At 34.9% G+C, this 26,852-nt stretch overlaps 2 protein-coding genes across 2 annotated transcripts in view; one reads left to right on the top strand and one right to left on the bottom strand.

The window, feature by feature from the left end:
- The window catches only part of LOC128218173 (guanine nucleotide-binding protein-like 3 homolog), a 34,459-nt gene extending 28,847 nt beyond the window's left edge, over positions 1-5,612 (top strand). Inside the window, exon 17 of the mRNA XM_052925755.1 lies at positions 2,728-5,612. Coding sequence (XP_052781715.1) covers positions 2,728-2,828 — 101 coding nt within the window. The 3' untranslated portion in view covers positions 2,829-5,612. The remainder of the gene's footprint in view (positions 1-2,727) is intronic.
- A 1,344-nt stretch (positions 5,613-6,956) lies between these two features.
- The window catches only part of LOC128218299 (complex I assembly factor ACAD9, mitochondrial-like), a 42,882-nt gene continuing 22,986 nt past the window's right edge, over positions 6,957-26,852 (bottom strand). Inside the window, exons 11-18 of the mRNA XM_052925945.1 lie at positions 25,506-25,625; positions 17,528-17,656; positions 14,797-14,876; positions 11,722-11,851; positions 11,302-11,379; positions 10,262-10,390; positions 8,737-8,809; positions 6,957-7,449 (exon numbers count right to left, since the gene is read on the bottom strand). Of these exons, the coding sequence (XP_052781905.1) occupies positions 7,352-7,449; positions 8,737-8,809; positions 10,262-10,390; positions 11,302-11,379; positions 11,722-11,851; positions 14,797-14,876; positions 17,528-17,656; positions 25,506-25,625 (837 nt within the window). The 3' untranslated portion in view covers positions 6,957-7,351. The remainder of the gene's footprint in view (positions 7,450-8,736; positions 8,810-10,261; positions 10,391-11,301; positions 11,380-11,721; positions 11,852-14,796; positions 14,877-17,527; positions 17,657-25,505; positions 25,626-26,852) is intronic.

The following is a 26,852-nucleotide window of genomic DNA, read 5'->3' as shown; positions in this document are numbered from 1 at the left end:
TAAATGTTAATGATGTCCTCTCTAAAATAATGTTAACTTTAAATTTGGCACACTCTTAAAGGAAAAAAAGTTCATTTTATCAATTTTGCATGTTACCTTGTTAACAACAAAAGTAACAATATATTTTTCCTCTGTGTCACTCATGCCAGGCAACTGCTCACCACCTGAAATATATTGTGATCTTACCACAAACCAACAACTATCCTTTATATCACTAAAGGCTGCAAAATAACTGCGTGGTGTTGTTTCAACTATCCTAGAAGTGATTTTGAACAGAGAAGAGATTTCCATAATTGCAGTGAAATTGTTGAAAATCAGTACAAGGTACAAAAACATCCTACATGTAGTTTTCTTTGAAGACCCCCCCCCCCCCCCAAGCCCACTCCCCATTCCCCTAATGGCCCCCAAAAGACTTAAGTTAAATCTTAAATCTCATCCACATAACATCAAAAGGTATTTAAAATCATATGTGATTTATACTTTTTAGCTCGACTATTCGAAGAATAGGTGGGCTATACTACTCGCCCCGGCGTCGGCGTCAGCGTCTGGTTTAAGTTTTAGGGCAAGTTGGGATTTTCACTTATAAGTCCAATACCCTACATTCAATTGACTAAATACTTCACGCAGTTGTTCAGGGCCATCACATGATGACGTTAGATAACTCCATATTATTCTTTACACAGATTATGGCCCCTGATTGACTATGGAACTTAGGTTAAAGTTTGAGGGCAAGTTGGAATATTTATTAATAACTTCTATATCCTTTGTTCAATTGTCTTAATACTTCACACAGTTGTTCAGGACCATCACACAATGAGGTTACATTACTCCATATTATCCTAAATACAAGTTATGGCCCCTGATTGACTTAGGTTAAAGTTTTAGGGCAGGTTAAAGTTTTAGGGCAAGTTGGGATTTTCACTTAAAACTCTAATACCATTCATTCAATTGACTTAATACTTCACACAGATGTTCAGAGCCATCACATAATGAGGTTAGATAACTCCATATGATCTTTCATGCAAATTATGGCCCCTGATTGACTATGGAACTTAGGTTAAAGTTTTAGGGCAGGTTGGGATATTGTTTAATAACTTCTATACCCTTCATTCAATTGACTTAATACTTCACACAATTGTTCAGGACCATTACCCAATGAGGTTAGATAACTCCATATCCTTAATACAAGTTATGGCCCCTGATTGACTTAGGTTAAAGTTTTAGGCAAGTAAAAGTTGAAGGCAAGTTGGGATTTTAATAAAAAAAACTTCTATACCGTTCATTAAATGCACTTAATAAAATTCAAAATTATTTACGACCATCTTACAACAAGAAACATAACTCTGTTTTAAGCCTAAATAAAAATTATGGCCCTTGATTTTTATTTTTTTATTTTTTTTTTATTTCCTTTGAAAGGCATATTTGTATATTCTTAACCACATTTTCATAATGGGAGGGCAGCATCAAAGTCACCTTATATATCAAATAATTTTAGTTAGGTTTGACATAAAGAGACCAAACTTGGTATTATTACATCGTTATTGTATTCTAAGTCAAAGCGGCATAGTTGAGCGCGCTGTCTTACGACGGCTCTTGTTAAAAGCACATTCTCTCTTAGAATGTGGTCATCAAAAACTTGGATGAAGATTCCAAAGAAAAAATATTCTATTGTAAATAATTGAGAGGACACCTGATTGTTTTATTCACAAGCATTTTTTTGGCTCCAGAATTAGTTTTCTTTGAAATATTGACAAACATTTTTTATCAACACATTCTATGAGAACGTTTATTTTGAAAAAGAGTAAAAATACACCTGACCAGATTTATTTAAGTAAAATGTGTTGTTATTTGACTTGAGTATTTTTAGCTCGACTATTTGAAGAATAAGGAGGGCTTTACTACTCGCCCAAGTGTCGTCGTCGGCGTTCAGTTAAAGTTTTAGGGCAAGTTGGGATTTTCACTTTTAAGTCCAATACCCTTCATTCAATTCCCTTAATACTTCACATACTTTGTTCAGGGCCATCACATAATGAGGTTAGATAACTCCAAATTATCTTTAATACAAGTGATGGCCCCTGATTGACTTAGGAACTTGGGTTAAAGTTTTAGGGAAAGTTTGGATTTTAATAAAAAAAAATCTACACCCTTTATTCGATTGACTTAATACTTCGCACAATTAACGACTATCGTCTTACAATGTTACATAACTCCATTTAAACCCTTAATACCAATTATGGCCCTTGATTTACTTTTTTTTCTTTCGATTTCATTTGACAAGCACATTTTTATATTCTTAACCAGATTTTCACAAAGGGAAAACAAGTTAATGAATGACTTGTGTCCTTGTTTGGGCAGGCTAGTGGGTGTGTCATTGTTTGGGCGGGCTGTTGGGAGGGCAGCGTCAAAGTCACCTTATGTATTGAATAATTTTAGCTAGGTTTGACATCTAGTGACCAAACTTGGTATATATGACCTTACATGAGATTATGTTTTGCGGCCGCGAGAGTTATGGTCACTGTTTACTTTTTAATTTGATTTGTATTGCTTTCGACAGGCACATACATCAATATTGTATATACTTCTAAGTCTAAGCGGCATAGTCGAGTGCGCTGTCTTACCACAGCTCTTGTAGTGATATTGGGGTCTAGGGACCTCCACACCCATTCTTTAATATCTTTGTTATATTGTAATTAGGTGGAAACAATAACTTATTTATTTTTGTTTCAGATAAAGTTGCCGGAGAGCTGTCAGATGCACTGACATCAGCATTTAACCTTGGTTCAAATGAGGGAGGAGAATCCTACAGTTTTGAAGACAATTTCAAATGAGTTTTGGACTGGATGCGAGAATCTTAAGAAAATTTGATAGAATATTTGGACAAGTAAAACACCTTTAAAATATGCAGTCATATAAAATGAAATTTGCAGTCATATAAAATAAGTGAATGTTGACTTTAATGGCTGAAATCTTGCTGTTATTCCTTCATGATGTTAATTAAACTGAAAAATTCTCAATGACTTATTATAGTAAAAGAATATATAAGTGGTGAGAAGTCACTATAATATATAGAGGAGCCACAACTGTAGGCTTCCCCTGTTAACATGAACCCAAATGATGGATTCAGTTTCTTTGATTTTAATTTAGAACAATAGATAGTCCCCAGTATGCTTGTTCATAAGACTTGTAGTTGAGTCAAAATAAAAATAATTGTCCAGCACTAATTGCAAATGTTTTATAAATTGAGATCCAATCAATAAGTCTCTTTGGCAGGAAATAGTTGCATTCCTCCTGTTTTGCATAAACTCATTTACAAGTGTTAAAACAACTGCCGATACATTCAGTTGACCAGGTTATCAACTTGAAATATACATTATAGGGTTATTGATCGATTTTGAGGTAATCAGGTAAAAAATTCAGGGTGATGATTGTCAGAAATATAGTTAGTTAAGTAAGGGGCTTAGGAAAAAATTGTGGACTTTTTACTTAACTCCACCAACATTCACGCTATTCTAATTTGACCAAAAAAAAACAATAGAAAAGCTACTAGAGCATAATTACCATTAGGCATCTCACTACAATCAAGTGTTATGCCTATCAAACTGGTTTACATCTCATTCTAAACATCCTAAAATGGACCAACTGGACTGCCGGTAACATGGACACAATTACCGCAAACCTGTCATTCGCTTGTACAAGGCTTGTCAGATGATGAGCTTGTGGTGTTCATAACTTCAGCAGTGGTCAGGCATATGCTTGCCCAGGTCACTCTAGAACACTACAGGGCTTACAGATTTTACCTCCATGCGAGACATTAATTGTTACCCTTCTCAATGCAAGATGTTGAAGCACTTGTCTTTTTCACAGAAACTCACATTTATAGAAACAAAGTTAAAATAACCATTCCAGGCTAAAGCAATCTCTTCAAATCACAAGACAAAATCAATAAACACCACAATCACATGCCATATCAAAAATTGTTCGTGGTGCCAGCAAATAAATTTGCCCCAAACTGATTACATAGAAACTTTCAGGGTACACTTTCATTTCGCTGCTTGTACATCACTGGACTTTGTAATGATCTACATATCACTGAAAGTTTAAAAATCGGAACAAATAACTGAAAGTTGAAAGTTTGCTGCAGTCTTATGAAAGATTACATTCAGTGTTATTGGGAAATATCAATGTTGACCCTATGACCAGACTATGAGACATCAAAACTGTTCATAAAAAATAAGGAACCAGGGACACCTCATAAACTGACTGGGATCCTTTTAAGACTGTGTGTACCTACCAACATTCGGAATCAGTACAGCAACAGTACCTAACAACCTACCTTATCCAACCATTGGTTTTGAAGCCAAACGCCACAATAAATACCAGAATAATTGACCCCAGTCCCACCAGTAGTCATTTTTAAATGTTAATAACTAAGACATTATGCTTGCTTTATTACTATATATATATTATCCATTTTAATAACTCACCGCTGTCAGCAGAATGCATACATATTTAACTGGAAACTATAACTCATCAACTCGTACCTAGTATCCTTAATCTTGTAGGGTTGTTGGTCATAACCTTAAACTACCCCACAGACATTGTGTGAAATGACTAGTTGGCAATACATGTTAACAAACATCTCTTGTGCTCTAGTAATTGCTATCCAACCTGGGCCACTTGTCACATGACTGACTGCTCTTATTAAATTTTGTTTGACTGTGCCAGGCACTTCCAATTCCATGGAATTCTAGTATTTATATATAATATTTTATACCTTGTGAATTTTACTGAGGAATTTTAAATAACTCTTGTTTTGGTGCTTTAAGCAAATTGCTGGGAATTTGACATTGTTTTGACAAAATACAAGTATATTTGATAAAAGAAGTTTACAGAAAAGCAGTTGTTAATGAAAATACACTCTTAAAATACATCAACCTTTATTTTTTAGAATATGTTGGTTCAATGTTCTAAGAAATAAAGGATGGATGTTTTTTAAGAGTATGTTTTTATTAACAGTGCTCTTTGTTGCTAAGTGTTTCTTTTTTTATTGTTAACCAGGTGATCACATAGTAAATAAAATCAAGTTATAAGAATGATGTACGTTGTTGTTCAGGCATCAAACTCACCTACGAAACTGAATAACTTAAGTTAGGTTGACAAATTTGACCAAACTTCATATAAAGGAGGAGTTTAAGGGTATCTTTCATGGGATTGCAAATGGGGCCCCTAGGGTCAAAGTCACCATTACTGAAAATAGAAAAAATGGTTGAAACTGAATAACTTTAGTTAGGGTTAACATATCTTGACTACATTTGGTATTACGGAAGAGTTTATGAAGACCTTTCATGGGATTGCCTTTAGTGCCCTGTGGTCAAGTAATAAAAACGGTTGAAACTAAATCACTTTGGATAGGGTTGACAGATCTTGACATAACTTCATTTATGAGAAGTGTTTATGGATAACTTTCATGATGTCATATTTTGGGCCCTTAGGGTCAAGGTCACTCTTACTAAAAATAGAAACAGGTTGAAACTGAATCTCACAACGAAGGCAGACGTTCTTCAGTCAATCAATGAAAACCTGGTTATGTCTATTGCACCATTTCTTGTTTTTATTGGTTCATTAAATATATTGTTGAACAAAACAATTGTTGTTGTTTTTATGACATGTTTCATAATGAGGTTAATAGTGTTCGACAAGAGGTGAAATGCAACTTGCTATTTATTATTATTATTATTCAACAAATACACTGGTAACAGAGAGAAGACCTTTTAAGTTAAGTATAAGACATCAAGCATACATGCCATATCCTTGGTGGTAGGAAAACTCCCCCAGAAAACCAATATCCTGTGTAATTTTTCCAGGTCCTTCCATGCATGACCTGATTATGGCCCTTGAAATAATCTCAAGTGTTTTAAATGAGTTGGTGAAAATAATACAGCCTTAAATTATAATCAGATGCTTACCATTTTATGCAGTATTAAGTATTATCAATGAGAGCTCAATTCTTTTGAACCCAGCCAGATCTGTCCATGCATGCCTAGATTATAGCCCTTTAAAATTGGCAAAATTGTTTTCATTGAACATTTGAACACAATACCCCCTATATTTTTTTTCTGATGTTTACCAAACTTTTACAGTGGCTAGATATCTAAAGTCAAAATCCCCTGGTATACAGAAAAATGTCAACATTCCCTGGAGTGGTCTCCTGAAATATGGCATGACTTGTATGACTTGTTGAAAATAGATAAGAAATCTATTAAGAGAGTAACTATGCTTTGGTACAGCTATGAAATCTATATTTGGCAATATTGACCTCCAAGGTTGACCTTGACATTCAAAATGAGATCAGGAATTATAAACCTACTCGCCATGTTATGATGTCAATTGAATTCCTATTGATATCTAACATTTATGACTGACACACTAAGTTGTTAAAAAATCCATACTTGTGTCCTCCAAGAATGACCTTGACCTTTTTATATGTCACACAACTTCTCATGGTGCTCTTCATTTCTGTGAAGTCTGATTCAATTTCTATGGATAGTTAAAACGCAATCTAAATGTCTAATTCACAAAGTATTGCTTTGAAATCCATATTAATGATCCAATAATGACCTTCGCTTTTGGGCACAAACTGTATGCATGTCACACCTTCCTACATGTACGTAGGTCAAGAAAGCTGTGCAGTTTGATTAAAATTGTATAAATAGAAAGTTATGGCTTGCTTTGAAATACAGATTTTATGCAGGACACCTCTTTCCATGGTGCTCTACATTCACACTAGTTTTGTACGTGACATACAATTCAATTCTGCTTACAAGAAGGTGAATTTTGATTGAAATTTGATTATGAGTGATCAAGTTACGACGGAGACATAATGGGAACAGATGGACAGACAGACAAAGATCGCTCCAATATGCCATCTTTTAGGTGCATACAAACTGATAACGGGAAATTATTAAATTTTATTGATAAATTAATACAAAGAATATATTCATATGTGCATGCATAAATCATTTGTCATTCACAATTTTTGTCAACATAAACACATTGTGTAAAAAAAATGTGAGATTCTCTGATAACAAAATTTTAGCACATTACTTAGTATTTCAAATTTATTGAAATCATGTCTTTATGTCAGAACTGGCATATATAATTTAACTACAAGTTACTATGACCTTTCTCTTTACTATCAAAGTAATCACACAACAATTATCGCACAGATGTAAACATCGCCAAATATGCACAAGTTTTTCCTGGTCTGTAGGCCTCTCTCAGATGTAGAGAAGTACTTGTCAAGATCTCAGAAGGTGAGTATAAACTTAAGCATAGCACCACTACCTCTGGTTTAACTCATATCTAGGGGGTGGGACGCGGCCCATCCATGGTGCTTGAAAATATCCTCTGCAACATCACGCCTCAGATCATCCCCATTCAGCTGGTCACCTGAAATCAATATTAAGTTAAATCAAACTCACACATGCATAGGCCTGCACTAACCAGAAAGGGTTGAATATGCGATGTCCGGCCAGTAAATACAAAGGTTGTTCTTAATGTTTTTGACCCGAGTTTCTATTTCAAACAACTGGTATATTTTTGTCATGAAATATTATAATTCCGCAACATTCCCTCATTACAGAACATTTCAAAAATGACGATCCTGTATGTTAGATACCATTGATAAGAAAATTAAACTACGGGCATTACAAGCCAGATTAATTTACATTATTTATTATAATTTACAAATATTTTGAGCAATAAAAAAACATTTCCTATGAATAGTTAAATTGTTATGTCTAATTAACGAATATTGTGCATCCAAGAGTGACCTTGATTTTGGAGCACATATGCTATGCATGTCATATCTTCCTTTGTATTCAGTCATCTACAATTCTGTGAAGTTCGATTAAATTTATATAAATTGATAGTTTGGCTTGCCAAAACAATGTTTGCGTGAACCAAAAATCTAATTTCATATCAATATTGGAAATATATTAAATGTGTGTTTCAGTGATGGCCATGGTTGAATTTATAACTCTGAAGACAATGACATTGGGCCTATTGTGTTGAACTTTGTTAAAGTTATCAACGAGATTAATGGCATCATTGTTAACTTTTAAACGTGAAATAGTTTTATAATATGCTCAAATATTAAAATGAAACAAGTACAGCTGAAATGTTTGTCCCAAATCTAGCAAGAAATACAGCAGATCACGAATGTCTACACTAAACTTCCAGAGTTCAATTTCAAAGTTAACAATGATAACGTTAACAAAGTTGATAACATTTACAAGGTTCTGAACAATCAGCTCAATGTTAACAACATTTACACTATACCTGGGGCCGTATTCAATAAGCATCTTAGTGAATATTTTCAACTTAGTGAGAATTTCGTAATTTTTGACAACGATTATTTTAAATACCTGCTACTTTTCATCAGATTTATTCATATGCATATGTTGTTTAAACCATTTTCTTGCTTATTTTCATATTTTTGGTGTACAAACCATGTTCGTTTTCTTAAAATTCAAATTAGAAAAATGGCAATTTTTTACTTAGTTGAAAATTATTACTAAGATGCTTATTGAATACGACCCCTGGACCTCTTCTCTTTAACAATTCGGCAATAGAGAAAAAAAAGTATGCACAGAACTGATGAAAAAGTTAACCAAGTGACTTTTTGTTAAAATTAAAGACAATACTGACCATTGATGGCTTAATGATCTTACTCACCCATCATGATGTTCCTGAAGTTGTTCGATATTCTATGAGAAGCCTGGATACAGAATAACTTTGTAAGATTTCTCTGAAAAAAAATAAAATTGAAACATGAAATTATGGAGATATAATTTCCTTCACAATGACATTAAAATAGAGATTTATAAAATATTAAATTAAGTGATTTTAACCTTAGAAAAATGGACCGCAGAAATAATTTTTTTTTACATATTATACATAAATACATTTATTATAAGTTATGAGGTGAGTAGGTGACCCGATATATGGATTATACGGGGCAAAAGAAACAATATCAGATGAGAACGAATCTTCAATATGAATAATAAGGTTTACTGCGCCTATATATCCCATATCGGTTCATATACTAGACCTGTATTGTATATTTCACATTGACAACCTCTTTACACCCATGAATTTATGGAAATGTTTCACTTATCATCAGAATCTGTAAACAGACACCACTTTGGTTTGATAAAATTTCGCCAACAAATACAGAAAAATATGGGGTCACTGCATGACCAGTCCTCGACCAATTGTGCTACATAATTCAGTAATAGGTCTGACATGTGGATATACACAAAGAAATTCTCTATTTTAGAATTCAACTTTATCAGAGAGACTGCATCCAACGACAATTGAGCTTCCATAGGTAACTTTTGTGTAACAACAAAATTTGTTTAAATATTATTTTAGCAACCTTCATCATAACAAATATGACAAGTAGCTCATGACACTTGTCATCATAGAATACACAATTCAAATCGACTCATCCAGAAAATATACTAGTAAGCTCGGAAAAGGCTCAATAAAATGGTGTTTCATAGGACGAACTGTGACTGATTGTTTATTTCTTTTTCTCTATCTTATCTCCTTTGACCACATAACATCCAAGAAAATTTAATTTACAAAATTATTAATATATATATATATTTTTTTTTTAGAGTAAGATCACAATTTCAGCTCTTGAACTGCAAAAGTAATTATTTTACTTATACAGCTACACTATTTGTGAAATATAGCTTTTGGTTCTTACTAGGTGAAATATATTACAACCGTACACTGCAACAAAACATTATCCTCCATTATTCAATTTAAATGGTTCCTTGACTTGAAGGTTATGGTTGATTTTAACTCCATTTGTATTAAATTGTTGTATCTATACCAAAAACACGAAGTATGTGAATAATTTAACTAACACATATGCGGTATCATATTTATTGCTTTTTTTATTTTCGCTAAGATGTAACCCATACTTTTTTTTCACCATAAAAACAACAACCTTATTTTGGTATTCTATTCATACAGGATTTAAAAATAATATACTCAATATATTCAAATCTGAAGTGATTTTGGTTCAGGTATCAAGAGGATGAGGGGGCTGACGGTATGTAAAGGCCTCCACCTTTATTCAGTTGTCACTATATACCAAGTGTTTTCAATAATATCCTAGACATGTGCTAAACATGATTCTATCAGTTACAGCTTTTATGATAAGATTAAAATTAACACAAAGGCTAACCTCATGTTCATTATTCTTCAAGCCAAGACTGAGGGAGCGTGATGTACGACCGATGCATGCTGTTAGGGCGTATAGATCAATGGCCATGTCTGCAAGCCTCTTCAGCTGCATCTGTTCATCAATGATGCCCTGAAATAAGCAGATTAATCTTAAGGCTATACATTCAAAACAACTTTTTTTCTCATGGCTGGAATTCTTGATAATTTTATTGTTCATGAATCCTATGTTTACTTGAAAAGACTGTGCTTTAAGTTTTAATTTTCAAGCAATTGAAGATTATCAACACTCTATCAAATATTCCTGCTCTGGCATTTGGTATACAATGAATACTTAAGGATCTCAAATATAGGGTTATAGACCTTAAATCAAATTGGCTGTTGTATTTATAAAACAAAGTTCATGAGCAATAGAAGATAAACTCACATAAATATTAAGTAGCATTTGTATAATGATTGTAAGGCCCTCTCTAAAATATCAAACATGACAACTTAAATTGCTGTACTGTCTGAGAAAATTTTGAACGACCCTTACCAAGTTTATCTATAAAACACTACACAAACATGCCAACTTAAATTGCTGTACAGTCTGGGGAGTTTTTGTACAACCCTCTTCAAGAATATCTATACAACACTACATAAACATGCCAACTAAAATAGCTGCATCAGGAGATTTTGTACAGCCCTGTCCAGGTATATTAATATAACACTACAGAAACATGCAAACTTACATTGTATATACTGTACAGCATCAGGAGAAGACTTCTCCATGTATATCTATACAACACTACGCAAACTTGCCAACTATTATTGCAGTACTGCTTCAGGAGATTTTATACGGCCCTCTACAGGTATATCTAAAGAGCACTACACAAACATGCAAACTAACATTGCAGTATTGCGTAAGGAGTTTGTATGGGCCTCTTAAGGCATATATAGACAAAAATTAACCAACATGCCAACTTATATGCCATACTGCATCAAGAGATACCTTCTCCAAGTATTTCAATACTACCAGTACACTACACAAATATGCTAACTTACATTGCCATACTGCCTGAGGAGTTTTAGTACAGCCCTCTCAAGGTAAATGGTCCCTGTCTCGAGCTCATCTGCTTGGGGCTGTAACAATTTATAATATGCAATCATGAATTACTTTTTCATACACCAACTACATTTTAATTTGTCATACCAGTTGTGAAAACAGAAATGTTACAGTTAAGTCATCGAGCATTAAGTCCTAATGCATAATTTTGGTCCACTATGCTTGTGTAGGACATATTTCAGAAATCATCTAACATATTGTCTAAGTCGCATTAAAGGTTTTTTGAATAAGGGATAAGCCTAGACTTCAAAAAGTGTGAGTCCAAGTCCATTTCTGGCAGTTTTACTGAACAAGGTTTTACACAATATGCTGGTGGTTATTTTGCAACTGCATTACACCTGACCCTGGGTCACACAAACCTTGAGTGTGGGATGGACATTCTCATAAAGTCGCATCGTAAGTTTGGGTGTCTTTCCACGCCGTTCACCCATCATCTTCATCACAAACTGTATCGCCACCTTTGGGTTGTTTAGTGGATTACGTAATAGCCTAGAACAAAGGAACAATAGCCTTGAACAAAGGAACAATAGCCTTGAACAAGGGAACAATATTGCCTTGAACAAAGGAACAATAGCCTTGAACAAGGGAACAATATTGCCTTGAACAAAGGGACAATAGCCTTGAACAAGGGAACAATATTGCCTTGAACAAAGGAACACTAGCCTTGAACCATGGAACACTAGCCTTGAACAAAGGAACACTAGCCTTGAACAATGGAACACTAGCCTAGAAAAGGGAAACAATAGCCTAGAAAAAGGAAACAATAGCCTAGAAAAAGGAAACAATAGTCTAGAACAAGGATACAATATGCTTGAACAAGGGAACAATAGCCTAGTACAAGGGAACAATAACCTAGATAAAGGAAACAATAGCCACGAACAAGGGAACAATGGCCTAGATCAAGGGAACAATAGCATTTAACAAGGAAACAATAGCCTAGCACAAGGTAACAATAGCCTCAAACAAGGGAACAATAGCATTGATCAAGGAAACAGTAGCCTAGTACAAGGGAACAATAAACTAGATAAAGGAAACAATAGCCTAGAACAAGGAAACAATATCATTGAACAAGGTAAAAATAGCCTAGAACAAGGGAAAAATAACCTAGATAAAGGAAACAATAGCCTAGAACAAGGGAACAATAGCATTGAACAAAGAAACAAAAGCCTAGAACAAGGGAACAATAGCACTAAACAAGGGACCGATAGCCTGGAACAAGGGCACAATAGCATTGAACAAGGGAAAGATAGCCTAGAACAAGGTAACAATTGCCTTGAACAAGGGAAGGATAGCCTAGAAAAAGGTAACAATTGCCTTGAACAAGGGAAGGATAGCCTAGAAAAAGGTAACAATTGCCTTGAACAAGGGAAGGATAGCCTAGAACAAGGTACAGTACACTCAACGAGTTAGACCCACTTTCCTCGCGGATTTCCTCCGAGTGTAAAACTGTTGCCCTCGCTTAAATTTCCCCCCTTACCGCCGAGTTTAATATAAACCATAGCGCTGAGAATCGTCAGATTTAATTATCCCGCGGCGGAACTCTGAGTCTAATCAGATAAGCAAGAAATCATTCTTGTTTAGATGTTATTTATTTTTATGCTTATGCACATTGTTAAGCGTAAAAGATTCTTACATGTACCAACGTTTAATTTGCATTTGTGTCTGTAAACGCCAATTGAATATTGTCTTGAATAATAAACTTTGAATCATTAAAGTATTGCCACTAATTTTATTGCATCATAAAGCAGCCGACTATTTACACGATTTTGAAGCATGAGCTCTGACGTCAAGCACGTGATCAATACAATGTAGAATTTACTATTTATTATTGGTGGTTAAAAATAGCTATGACGTTTAATGGAATTTTCCACAGAAAACGAGGCAAGAAGGCCTTCAAAACCATGCGCTGTGAACTTTTAACGCGTGTTTGACCTCCTGATTTTTCATAAATGTGTAACCTAGCCTTTCTCGGATGAAATGTGTTTATGAATGTATTCAGTCATTAGCAAAAACACGTTTATAAGATGCATGTGCAACTAGTGAAATACGACTGCATTCTTGTGGTAAGCTAACTTCATGCAAAACGGGCAGAGGAAAAAGAATAATAGCAATTTACTGGGGCCGTCGTAATCGGTTGAAAATTTTAATAAAAATAAAATTACTTTAGCGTAGATTCTTATCAAGTGTCTGCAGAGTTTCGCGGAGTTAACCCCTCCGAGGAACGCCACGTTCGTTATTCTTCGGTCGACTGATCACCCTCCGAGGGCCTTAAATTCAAACTCTGAGGAACGCGGACAGTCGATAAAATCATTGTGTTGGCCGCGAAAGCGAAAATCAGCGGAGTGAAACGGAAAGTGGGTCTAACTCTTTGAGTGTACTGTAACAACTGCCTTGAACAAGGGAAGGATAGCCTAGAACAAGGGAACAATTGCCTTGAACAAGGGAAGGATAGCCTAGAAAAAGGGAACAATAGCCTAGAACAAGGTAACAATAGCTTTGAACAAGGAAACAATAGCATTAAACAAGGAACAATAGCCTTGAACAATGGAACAATAGCTTAGAAAAAGGTAACACTGTAAAACATATAAAGGCATGTGAACATGATCATGCAGGTTGTATTTTTTGAAAATATATAAATCAAAACATGTTTAAATTACTTACCGGTTTATTTGGCATTTTAAATTTGTGCAGTACTCGACTCACAAAATCTAGGATTATTAATGAAGTGTTTGTACTTTTATTTCTGCAGAATAAAAGCAGTAAAAGCTGAGCATTAATTGTAAAAAAAACCCACTGAAATATAATTAATGTTATAAATGTGAAAAGCACAACAGTAATGAATAAGGAATCTTTCTAATTTTAAATTATTTTATTATCTTGGAGTTGTTCTTAGAATTGGAGGTATATGGATATAAAAGTTCAAGTTGTCACCCTAAATCACATTAACACTTGTGCTTTTAAGTATATTTCATAATTTATGCTCATCCTTACATCACCAATATGTCAATGTCAAATGAACACACCCATACTACCCACTCACTGATGTATTACTAAGAACATCATTGGAAAGCTATGACTCCAGTAAATATTTGAAAGAGTTTACATCAACATAACAACAGTATTCTACAGAAATGGCGAAATCCCCTGCCAAGTATCAGCCTTGTGATATTCACATATATTTATATATATATATATATATATATATATATATGTTGTTTGCATTTAAAATACCAATTTAAGAGTGGTACTATGTAGTTATAGATTTCAAACATTGCATTGGTATTGATATCTAGCAGTGCATTGAGTTGAAGATCAATTTCAAAGATATGGGAGACACATAAGTGTAATGTAAAGACATAAGGATGGAACCAGACCGGGTGCTACCCTATCTCCTACCCTATGGGTGGACAATAAAATCCAGGGAATTGACTCACTTTTGGTATTCCTTGAGTTCCTTTCCAGCATATTTCAGACAGTTCAATGCAATAAACAGGCGCAGTATTTCATTTGTACCCTGAAAAAGACAAATATTTTAGCATTCAGTAAAAAGCAAATTTCTTTTTATCTTTTATTTTCAGTTGATTTATTTAATACTTAAGTCAAATACAAGTACTTAAGAAAAATTAAAAAGATCATAAGAATCCCATCATACCTTGGCAATATTTACCAGGATACGTGTCACATACAAACATTATCCTACATCCAAGATGATAAATACCAAACATACTTCAACACGGCTGTTTGTATGTCCAATCCATACCATAAAATATCCTACCTGAAATACCCATGAGAACGTATGTAAAAGGATATGTCTTTATTACCCTGGCATACAGATAGGTCCTCATGTATCCTAGATCTACAATACCCTACATCAAAGATCATAAGTATTCTGGCATCCCTGAGGTAGCGTTCATAAGGATAGGTCCTCATGAATCCTAGATCTACAATACCCTACCTCAAAGATCACAAGTATTCTGGCATCCCTGAGGTAGCGTTCATAAGGATAGGTTCTCATGAATCCTGGATCTACAATACCCTACCTCAAAGATCATAAGTATTCTGGCATCCCTGAGGTAGCGTTCATAACGATAGGTCCTCATGTATCCTAGGTCTACAATACCCTACATCAAAGATCATAAATCATCTGGCATCCCTGAGGTAGCGTTCATAAGGATAGGTCCTTATGTATCCTAGATCTACAATACCCTACCTCAAAGATCATAAGTATTCTGGCATCCCTGAGGTAGCGTTCATAAGGATAGGTCCTCATGTATCCTAGATCTACAATACCCTACCTCAAAGATCATAAGTATTTTGGCATCCCTGAGGTAGCTTTCATAAGGATAGGTTTTCATGAATCCTGGATCTACAATACCCTACCTCAAAGATCATAAGTATTCTGGCATCCCTGAGGTAGCGTTCATAAGGATAGGTCCTCATGTATCCTAGATCTACAATATCCTACCTCAAAGATCACAAATCTTCTGGCATCCCTGAGTTAGCGTTCATAAGGATAGGTCCTCATGTATCCTAGATCTACAATATCCTACCTCAAAGATCATAAGTATTCTGGCATCCCTGAGGTAGCGTTCATAAGGATAGGTCCTCATGTATCCGAGATCTACAATATCCTACCTCAAAGATCATAAATCTTCTGGCATCCCTGAGTTAGCGTTCATAAGGATAGGTCCTCATGTATCCTAGATCTACAATACCCTACCTCAAAAATCATAAGTATTCTGGCATCCCTGAGGTAGCGTTCATAAGGATAGGTCCTCATGAATCCTAGATCAACAATACCCTACCTCAAAGATCATAAGTATTCAGGCATCCCTGAGGTAGCGTTCATAAGGATAGGTCCTCATGTATCCTAGATCTACAATACCCTACCTCAAAGATCATAAGTATTCAGGCATCCCTGAGGTAGCGATCATAAGGATAGGTCCTCATGTATCCTAGATCTACAATACCCTACCTCAAAGATCATAAGTATTCAGGCATCCCTGAGGTAGCGATCATAAGGATAGGTCCTCATGTATCCTAGATCTACAATACCCTACATCAAAGATCATAAGTATTCAGGCATCCCTGAGGTAGCGTTCATAAGGATAGGTCCTCATGTATCCTAGATCTACAATATCCTACCTCAAAGATCATAAGTATTCTGGCATCCCTGAGGTAGCGTTCATAAGGATAGATCCTCATGTATCCTAGGTCTACAATACCCTACATCAAAGATCACAAGTATTCAGGCATCCCTGAGGTAGCGATCATAAGGATAGGTCCTCATGTATCCTAGATCTACAATACCCTACCTCAAAGATCATAAGTATTCTGGCATCCCTGAGGTAGCGTTCATAACGATAGGTCCTCATGTATCCTAGATCTACAATATCCTACCTCAAAGATCATAAGTATTCTGGCATCCCTGAGGTAGCGTTCATAAGGATAGATCCTCATGTATCCTAGGTCTACAATACCCTACATCAAAGATCACAAGTATTCAGGCATCCCTGAGGTAGCGATCATAAGGATAGGTCCTCATGTATCCTAGATCTACAATATCCTACCTCAAAGATCATAAGTATTCTGGCATCCCTGAGGTAGCGTTCATAAGGATAGGTCCTCATGTATCCTAGATCTACAATACCCTACCTCAAAGATCATAAGTATTTTGGCATCCCTGAGGTAGCGTTCATAAGGATAGGTCCTCATGTATCCTAGATCTACAATATCCTACCTCAAAGATCATAAGTATTCTGGCATCCCTGAGGTAGCGTTCATAAGGATAGGTCCTCATGTATCCTAGATCTACAATATCCTACCTCAAAGATCATAAGTATTCTGGCATCCCTGAGGTAGCGTTCATAAGGATAGGTCCTCATGTTTCCTAGATCTACAATATCCTACCTCAAAGATCATAAGTATTCTGGCATCCCTGAGGTAGCGTTCATAAGGATAGGTCCTCATGTATCCTAGATCTACAATATCCTACCTCAAAGATCATAAGTATTCTGGCATCCCTGAGGTAGCGTTCATAAGGATATGTCTTCATGTTTCCTAGATCTACAATACCCTACCTCAAAGATCATAAGTATTCTGGCATCCCTGAGGTAGCGTTCATAAGGATATGTCTTCATGTATCCTAGATCTACAATACCCTACCTCAAAGATCATAAGTATTCTGGCATCCCTGAGGTAGCGTTCATAAGGATAGGTCTTCATGTATCCTAGGCCACCAAGAACCTGTAAGCTCTCACTGGCACAATTCCAACAGCCCTCTGAACTAAACACCTGAAAAATGTATAAATATTATAATGAATATTATACTCCATCACTCAAACTTTACATGAAATGTTTTTTTCATATGTTTTCCATAGAGATACTTGTAATTTAATAAGACCTGTCATAGGACTTTGTCATTGAAATGAACACAATAATGATGATGTGATATGTACCTATCAGTAGCATTAAAAAAGACAAATTAAAAAGTAAAGAAGAAATGCCACAATGTGACGAAACAAGGTTCTCAATGATTGTCAGAAGAACTTCAGCCTTTGTTGTGAGATTCAGTTTTAACTGTTTTTTTTTAAGTCTAGTAACAATGACATAGACCTTGACCCTAGGGGCCCAAAATGCAATTCAGTGGAAGTCCTCCAGAATCTCTTCCTACAAGACTAGTTTGGTCACAATATGTCAACCTTAACCTAAGTTATTCAGTACTAAACGGTTATATATATTTAGTAACAGTGACCTTGAGGGGCCTCAAACGCAACTCCATAAAAGGTCCCCATAAACACTTCCTAAATACCAAGTTTGGTCACAAAATGTAAACTAAATTTAGTCAGTACCAACTGTTATTCAATTTCTAGTAAGAGTGACCATGACTCTCGGAGCCCAAAACACACTCCCAGCCATATGAAAGATCTCTAGAAACCTTTCCAATATACAAAGTTTGGTTGCAATATCTCAACCCTTACTCAAGTAATTTAGTACAAACCATTTTTATATTTAGTAACAGTGACCTTGACCTTGACCCAAGGTGCCCCACATTATTATCATTACATGCAAAAAACACTTTTAATTTACTTGTTTATTCAAGGTTGGTTGATTGAGTACCATTGTATAAAGTCTCAATGCAATATGTTGCGTAGTTGCTGTGATATTAAACTATGTGTGCTTCCACGCAAAACATTAACCAGAACTTCTACGTTGAATAATAAACAGCAATTATATGCCTAATAGAGTTATCTAACTTGATTAATAAGGTAGGTTGGATAGTTGGGAACGCATGTATTAATGTTCAATGCAATACATGATGTATTTGCAAAATATATTGACTTAAATGTGGTTTAACATGCAAAACATGGAATTTCTCAGGCAAATAATAAAGGGCCTAAATTAGCATTATATGCAAAATAGAGTTATTTATCTTCATTATTCAAGTACGTTGGAAGGTTTAGTACCATTGTATAAAGTCCCAATGCAATACATCAAGTATGTGTTGAGATATTAACCTATATGTATGTGTGCTTACATGAAAAACCTTGACTAGAATTACTACCGTATTATATCATGCATAGGACGCACTTTTTTACCCCCAATTCTCGTCTTAAAAATTGCCTGCGTCCTTTCTATGCTATAAGAATTTCAACTGGGTTTTTTCCAAGTCCATTTCATGTTGAAAATATCGGACCAGGGAAGAACGCGGTAATAGTAAGTATCTGTACTGCGTCACCGAAGAGAACAACTGACATAGGTAAAATCAAGCAAGTTAACACACGCAGAAATATATTGAATGTTTACTTTAAAATGATTTATTGTGAAATAAATTGAAAACAAACACGAGTGTTTACTTTTTTACAAAAGGGACGCTATTCACAAAAACTCGATGTGAGTCAGCACTTTAACTGGATTGAGTTATAACGGCAACGAAAAATCGGGAAAGGATGTAAATATCAATTAATCGTTGTTCATGATTTTAATGTTTCGATATTTTACAAAACATTTTGTTGTACGTTACTGTTTTAAAAAATTAATAAAGGAATGTGCATAACGCAAAGTAGCATTATTGTCACTATCAAATCTTTTCAAATGTGCGAAGGTGAAAAAAACACCCGCTGTCTGTCATTAGAAAAACATCAATAGAACAAACTATTGCGATGGTAATACCGTATGGTTGTTTGTTCGCACTTTACCCGTCGTGCCTTCCGCTGGCAAGGCTAATTACCGACACGCATTAATTATGCCGACATGCTTTAATCCGCACAGCGACATGCCTTATCAAAACAATCATCAGTTTTGCTGCGATTGCAACGGTTTACTGTCATTCAAAAGGCATGTCGGGACTATTGCAACGGTTGACTGTCAGTCAGAAGGCGTGTCGGTACTATTACGGCATTTGTATAATATGCGTGAATGTTCTCAAAATGTCAAGACATATATCATTGTTGTGTAAGCTTAATTACCGAAATACGACGATAATTATCGAAATACACAAGACAGTTATCGAAATATGCCTTATATACAATTTTTTTTTTTTTTCTTCAATATATGTTATAAATACTTTACCAACCTCAATTTTTCGGCTCCGATTTTGACATTTTTCCGCTGCGTTCTATCTTGTATATTAAGGGGTTTTACCCGTTTTCTCAACTATTTTTTTGCCTGTGTCCTATCTATGCTAGCGTCCTATACATGATATACTACGGTATGTTTAATAATAAACAGCAATTATATGCATTTTATTCAAAATAGTGTTATCAAACTTCATTTATTAAGTAGGTTATGAATAGATACTTTTTAACTCATATCTCAAGTTTCAATGCAATACATAATGTATTTGCTGGGATTAGTGACTTAAAGGTGCTTACATGCAAAACCTTAACCAAAGTCTGAAGCCGACACTAAGGTGAGAAGCAAAGCTCTCCTTATTCTTCAATTTTTCGAGAAAAGAAGTCAACATCATATACCATTTAATGATGGCACGTCATTTAGTGGCAAAACGAAAGTTGATAGAAACAAAAATATGATATAGACATATTAAAATGGACATAAAAGTATAACGAATCACAAGCGATACAAAAGCCTATAAGATCTTTAGATTTTTATTGCTATAGAGATACTGAAATTCATACTCCTCATCATCCACTTTTCTAAAGCATTAGATCAATTTACAGCAATGAAAGGGCACAAGTTTTCATGATAAATATGGGCTTCATGATTAATTATACATTAAAATATATATTTACAATAAAGTATTTAAGCTTTAGCATTTACGTAGACAGAAAATCCTGAAATATCAAATAAAGGATTACAGCTGCGTTTTTTCACTTTATAAAAAAACAGCATTTACCTGAATAAGCAGTATCTGTCAGGTTCAAAAATTACAACTTAAATATAAACAGAATGAGCCCAGACAGTGATGAAATATGAAAGGCTAAAAAACTTTGTTCAAAGATCAGGTTTGATAAATTTAGTCATTTTTTTTATTCTAAGCTTCTAATGTAGTTCCAGATGAATACATGTTCTCAATGAATTATAAGATAAAAAAGAGCACAAGTGCCTACTTGTGCAGTTGAGAAGAAGAGTTTATGGCAACCATTTTAGAAGCCGATCAATTACTCTGCCCACAGCACAGACAGTTTATGAATGCAATGAAATAAAACCTAGCCTGCCACTCTCATCGTGACAAATACATAAATTCAATCTTGTTCAACAACTAAGAAAAATTTCATAATAATCTGATTTTCCTCTTTATCTTATGAAAACAGGTATTTTTTTCTTATTGTTCCAACAGCGTGAATAATTTTTTGCACTCTCACAGACTGACCGTTTTGACAACTTCTTATTTTTTATCTTGAAATGAGCTTTATTTTGCATAAAAGTCTGAAAAACGGTGATATAAGACTGCTGATTTAAGATCAAATCAGATCAGATTATTAACCCTTAAGAAAAATGAAATGATCGGCAGTTTTCCAAACTTATGAGACTTATCCTATTGTGATTTATCTAATATGAATTGTTTGAAAGTACTGATGCTTAAATCAGCTGAAGCCGAGACAATAAATAAACAAGAGGGCCAAGATGGCCCTATATCACTCACCTGAATAAACTTAAAAAGATGCTCTGGACTTTTCTATAATAAATGGGCAATAACTCTCAGGTGACTACAAAGCTTTGGCTAGCCTGGAAGCCCATATGCCACAAGTGAAACTAGACTATGTCTCATATTTTTAACAGGCGTATAAAAACTTGAAAAGTATGTATTTGTTTAAAAAGTTACAAAGGGCAATAACTTTTACAATATTTAAGTTGGAGTCACAAACCAGATGACCCATATTCAAATTTTAGCTATAAATCAACGAAAACACATTTCTGACACATTTCCAGGATATTTGGTCTGAAAATGTTACCTCTAGTGTGTTAACAACGTTTTTCCATATTTGGGCTCTGTTACCTAGTTTTTAAGCCCAGATGACCCATATTCAAACTTGAGCTAGAAATCAATGAAACAACCTTTCTGACAAATTTCCAGGATATTTTGGCTAAAATTGTTACCTCTAGAGTGTTAACAAGGTTTTTCCATATCTGGTCTCTGTGACCTAGTTTTTGACCCCAGATGACCAATATTCGAACTTGAGCTAGAAATCATCAAAACAACCTTTCTGACAAATTTCCAGGATATTTAGGCAGAAAATGTTACCTCTAGGGTGTTAACAACGTTTTTCCATATTTAGGCTATGTGACCTTATTTTTTGACCCCAGATGACCCATATTTGAACTTGAGCTAGAAATCATCGTAACAACTTTTCTGACAAATTTCCAGGATATTTGGGCTGAAAATGTTACCTCTAGAATGTTAACAAGGTTTTTCCATATCTGGGCTCTGTGACCTAGTTTTTGACCCCAGATGACCCATATTCGAACTTGAGCTAGAAATCATCGAAACAACCTTTCTGACAAATTTCCAGGATATTTGGATTGAAAATGTTACCTCTAGAATGTTAACAAGGTTTTTCCATATTTGGGCTCTGTGACGTAGTTTTTGACCCCAGATGACCCATATTCGAACTTGTCCGAGCAATTACTGGGAAAAATATCCTGACCAAGTTACGTGACAATTGAGGCAAAAATGTGACCACTAGAGTGTTAACAAACCAAGTTTGGATGTCCGACGGACGACAGACATTCATCGATCCTTAAAGCGCACCATCAGCCTACGGCTAAGGTGAGCTAAAAAGTAGTTAAAATAAATCAATCTGTGAGAGTGCAGCTATAAATCTATTCATTTTGCAATAAGATTGTGTTATAAAACTATACAAAGTTAATTTATAACAGCAATCCCTGGTTAACCTGTTCATAGATTTATGACTTCCATGCTTAAGATGTAGGTAAATATACAGACAAGGCAAAATATTACAGTATTAGGATTATTGACATTACACAGAAAATTACTGACAACTTTGTGTTGTCTGACATACTGATGTTAACATGGTGTGAGCCTAAATGTTACATATCTTGTTGTTCAAATGTCTATTAAAATGATCCTTATTTGCATAGAATCACGCTGAATACTTATGTAGTTTTTGTATTATATTCTCTTCATCCTCTCTCCTAAAATAACAATTATACTCCACTTTGGGACACCGCTTGTACATAGTTTTCAATCTAGATGCACGAAGTTCCACGATCATAATTGGTCTGGGCAAGATTTCTTTATCAATAATATTATTTTAAAATCAAACTATTGATTACATAAATATATTGACAAATAAAGGAAATCTCTACAACTTGCAGGGCCTCATATAGGAGTCAGTGAATGGATGATTGAGGTCTTGAGTCCTCTAACAATTTTTCAACTTTCACAAAGACTGGACATTTCTCCAAGCATGAAGTTTGATTATCTTTCTGTCATAATCATGTCAGATATTCATTGACAAGTTATACACATGAGGCTGAGATCTAGTTACGTCAGTGTGATGTGACAGCATGTGAGCATTATGTAGTCTGCCATGTACTCATATGTTAAATTCTATCACACTTTAACTATCGTTATTCAAGATATTATAAAAAAAAATATGATAAAACATCATGTGTTATTTTCCCTGTCAAATCTCATCAAGGGCGCATTACTCCAGAAACAGTTCAGTCAGAGCGACATGACTGCATATATGCCAGCAATTTACTATCTGACATGAACATACTTATATGTTAAGTTTGGTCAACTTTCACTTATCCTTCTGTAATATATTAGACAATTAACGAAGGACAGGATGAGAGTATTTTCTAACTTAAACAAGGGGAATAACCCCTAAGAATTATCTGACACTACGTGAACAATCTTCATGTTAGTGTGAAGTTTTATAAACTTTCAAAACTCCTTTTACAAGATATTTAATAATGATGGCCTGGGTGACGGGTCAGGATGAGCACTAAGCCTGTAACGCCCTCAAATATTCCTATCTGGGTCCATAATGAATGTTTGGGTGTTTTATACTTTGCTGTAGGCGAGACATCAGTGGTTGTGAAATGCTTTTTCTATGGGTATTTAAAAGCATCAACAGTGACTTATGCGTGCATCAATGAGACTTCTAGGATCAGTTTCGTTCTCAACTTTCAGGAATCCCACCCACAAACCAGCACGTTCTCTGTTAGCTCCATTAAACTTAATGCTAAATTGTACAGCACAAGACCCTTTACAATTCTGGTGTCATTTTTAAGGTATATGCTGAATAATAGTGTTAAATAAATGACCGAAAGTATATCATAAATAAAGTTATTACAGTTCGTATATTTGCTCTCTATTTTAACTGATATCAGATGTAAATGACATATTTTACAATCTCTAAATGCCAAATAAACTTTTGTTTTACAATTTTCAGTATGTTATAGAGGATATTTGTTTATTTCAGTGTAAGATCGTATTTTATTTCACGAGTGTCATAGAAAAACATATTTTCACGAGTGGCGAAGCCACGAGTGAAAATGTAGTTTTTTTATGATCACGAGTGAAATTAAATACGATCTTACACTGAAATAAACAAATTTTCTGTTTCTTTTATGCTTATTTTCGGAGTTTTACTTGTTTCTTATTTATTTCTGAATTACCCCCTTTTTTGAAAAGGGTGGGCTTTACGCCGCTACCCGTGGGGCGCCCCTCATGCATAATTATAGCTGTCAACTTTTTTACTTTCGGTTTGCTGAGAAATAGTTCTCTGCTATTCATTCTTATAGCTTAAAATTCGCTCGTTTTTTATTGCAAAGCTTTGTGAACAGTAAAAAATGAAGTATTATTAGTGCACAAATGTTCCAAAAAATAATGAAAACACTTTTTATTTTAACCAAATTACTACGCCGCTATTTATAGAATGAAAATTTGGAAGGTCAAATGTGTTAGCAAAACAAATGTGGATACTCATTGGATTTTAACCATTCTTCTTAGTTTAAGACTGCATATACGCGTGTTTTTATAGTAAGTTAATATACAGTCATCTTACTGTCAGAGACCAGTCTGTTTCGCTTTAAAATGTTTGTTTTCCAGAAGAGTAAATGCCACGCTAGTTTGTTGACACATTTTGAGATGTGGGTGGGGTAAAAAATATCGGATCTATCTGTAAATTGTTGTGTGAATTCTCCAGGAAGCTCATTTTACGTACTACAACGGTTAACAGTTCAAAATACATTTGATCGATGCTATAAAATTTTATTTATGTTCGAACAGTTGTTTTTGTCTGTAATTTGTTTGGAATGAAAGCAAATGTTCGAACATTCAGCTTCAAAGATCAGTAAAATGTTTGATAAACGGGATAACCGGTAATAAACGGTAAGTTGTTAATTTCCAATTATATATTTATTTAAATTTATAAATATATATAAAGTACATGTAACAACAAAGGATTTTAAAAGTAGTTCTGAAAATTGATATTTTCACTCCTTATTTTGCAGTGAAAATATCAAATTGATATTTTCACTGTTGTTTTTTCACTGTTAAAACCCCATATTTCATCGTAAAGCATGAAAAAAAAATGTTTACTTTTACTGCATACAAAAACCCTTTCAAATGATACCAAAATATTATAGGGTCACCAGGCATCCAAAAGTCACATATTTGTGGGTGGGATACTCAACTCCTTATTATCACCTTAACAATAGCAGCCTCGATAGACAAGTCGGGCTCCTCGTACATGTCGAGATTCAGGGATGTCAAGTAAGCCATACTCTCCATCGCGTATGCTGTCACTGCCATCTCTGCAAATTTCTCCTGAAGACATAGAAGACACAAAATAAGGGATCAAGACAAATTATGGCCTCCGTCTCAATTTTAACAGATGTAGCACATTTTTTTTTACCTGCAATGATGTTGAATTATTAATGGTCATTCTAACTCCATGAGAAAAAGCCTAAAAAAACAAACAATACTACATCTGACAATACTACAGTTGGCAATGCAACATTACAGTAGGCAATACTATAATTTTCAATACTATAGTTGGCAGTTCTATTCTTGGCAATACTACAGCTGGCCATACTAAAGTTGGCAATGCAACACTACAGCTGACAATAATACAGTTGGCAATGCAACAGTACAGCTGTCAATACTACAGTTGGCAATAATATAGTCGGTAATATTACAGTTGGCAATTCAACAGTTGGCACTACTACAGCTGGCAATATTACACTAGGCAATAATTCAGTTAATAATACTTCAGTTGGCATTACTATAGCTGGAAACACTACTGGTGGCAATACTTTAGCTGGCAATTCTACTGTTGGCTTTACTCCAGTTGGCAATGATTTAGCTGTATGTTAATATTACAGAGTTGGCATCACTGCAACTGGCAATACTACAAGTGGCAATACTACAGAGTTGGCAATACTACAGAGTTGGCAATACTACAGAGTTGGCAATACTACAGAGTTGGCAAAACTACAGAGTTGGCAAAACTACAGAGTTGGCAATACTACAGAGTTGGCAAAACTACAGAGTTGGCAATACTACAGAGTTGGCAAAACTACAGAGTTGGCAATACTACAAGTGGCAATACTACAGAGTTGGCAATACTACAGAGTTGGCAATACTACAGAGTTGGCAATACTACAGAGTTGGCAAAACTACAGAGTTGGCAATACTACAGAGTTGGCAAAACTACAGAGTTGGCAATACTACAGAGTTGGCAATACTACAGAGTTGGCAATACTACAGAGTTGGCAAAACTACAGAGTTGGCAAAACTACAGAGTTGGCAATACTACAGAGTTGGCAAAACTACAGAGTTGGCAATACTACAGAGTTGGCAAAACTACAGAGTTGGCAATACTACAAGTGGCAATACTACAGAGTTGGCAATACTACAGAGTTGGCAATACTACAGAGTTGGCAATACTACAGAGTTGGCAAAACTACAGAGTTGGCAATACTACAGAGTTGGCAACTATACTACAGAGTTGGCAATACTACAGAGTTGATAAAACTACAGAGTAGACAATAC

The sequence above is a fragment of the Mya arenaria genome, chromosome 14 (genome assembly GCF_026914265.1).
Source record: "Mya arenaria isolate MELC-2E11 chromosome 14, ASM2691426v1".
NCBI lineage: Eukaryota > Metazoa > Mollusca > Bivalvia > Myida > Myidae > Mya > Mya arenaria.
This window is presented reverse-complemented; position numbering and strand designations above follow the sequence as displayed.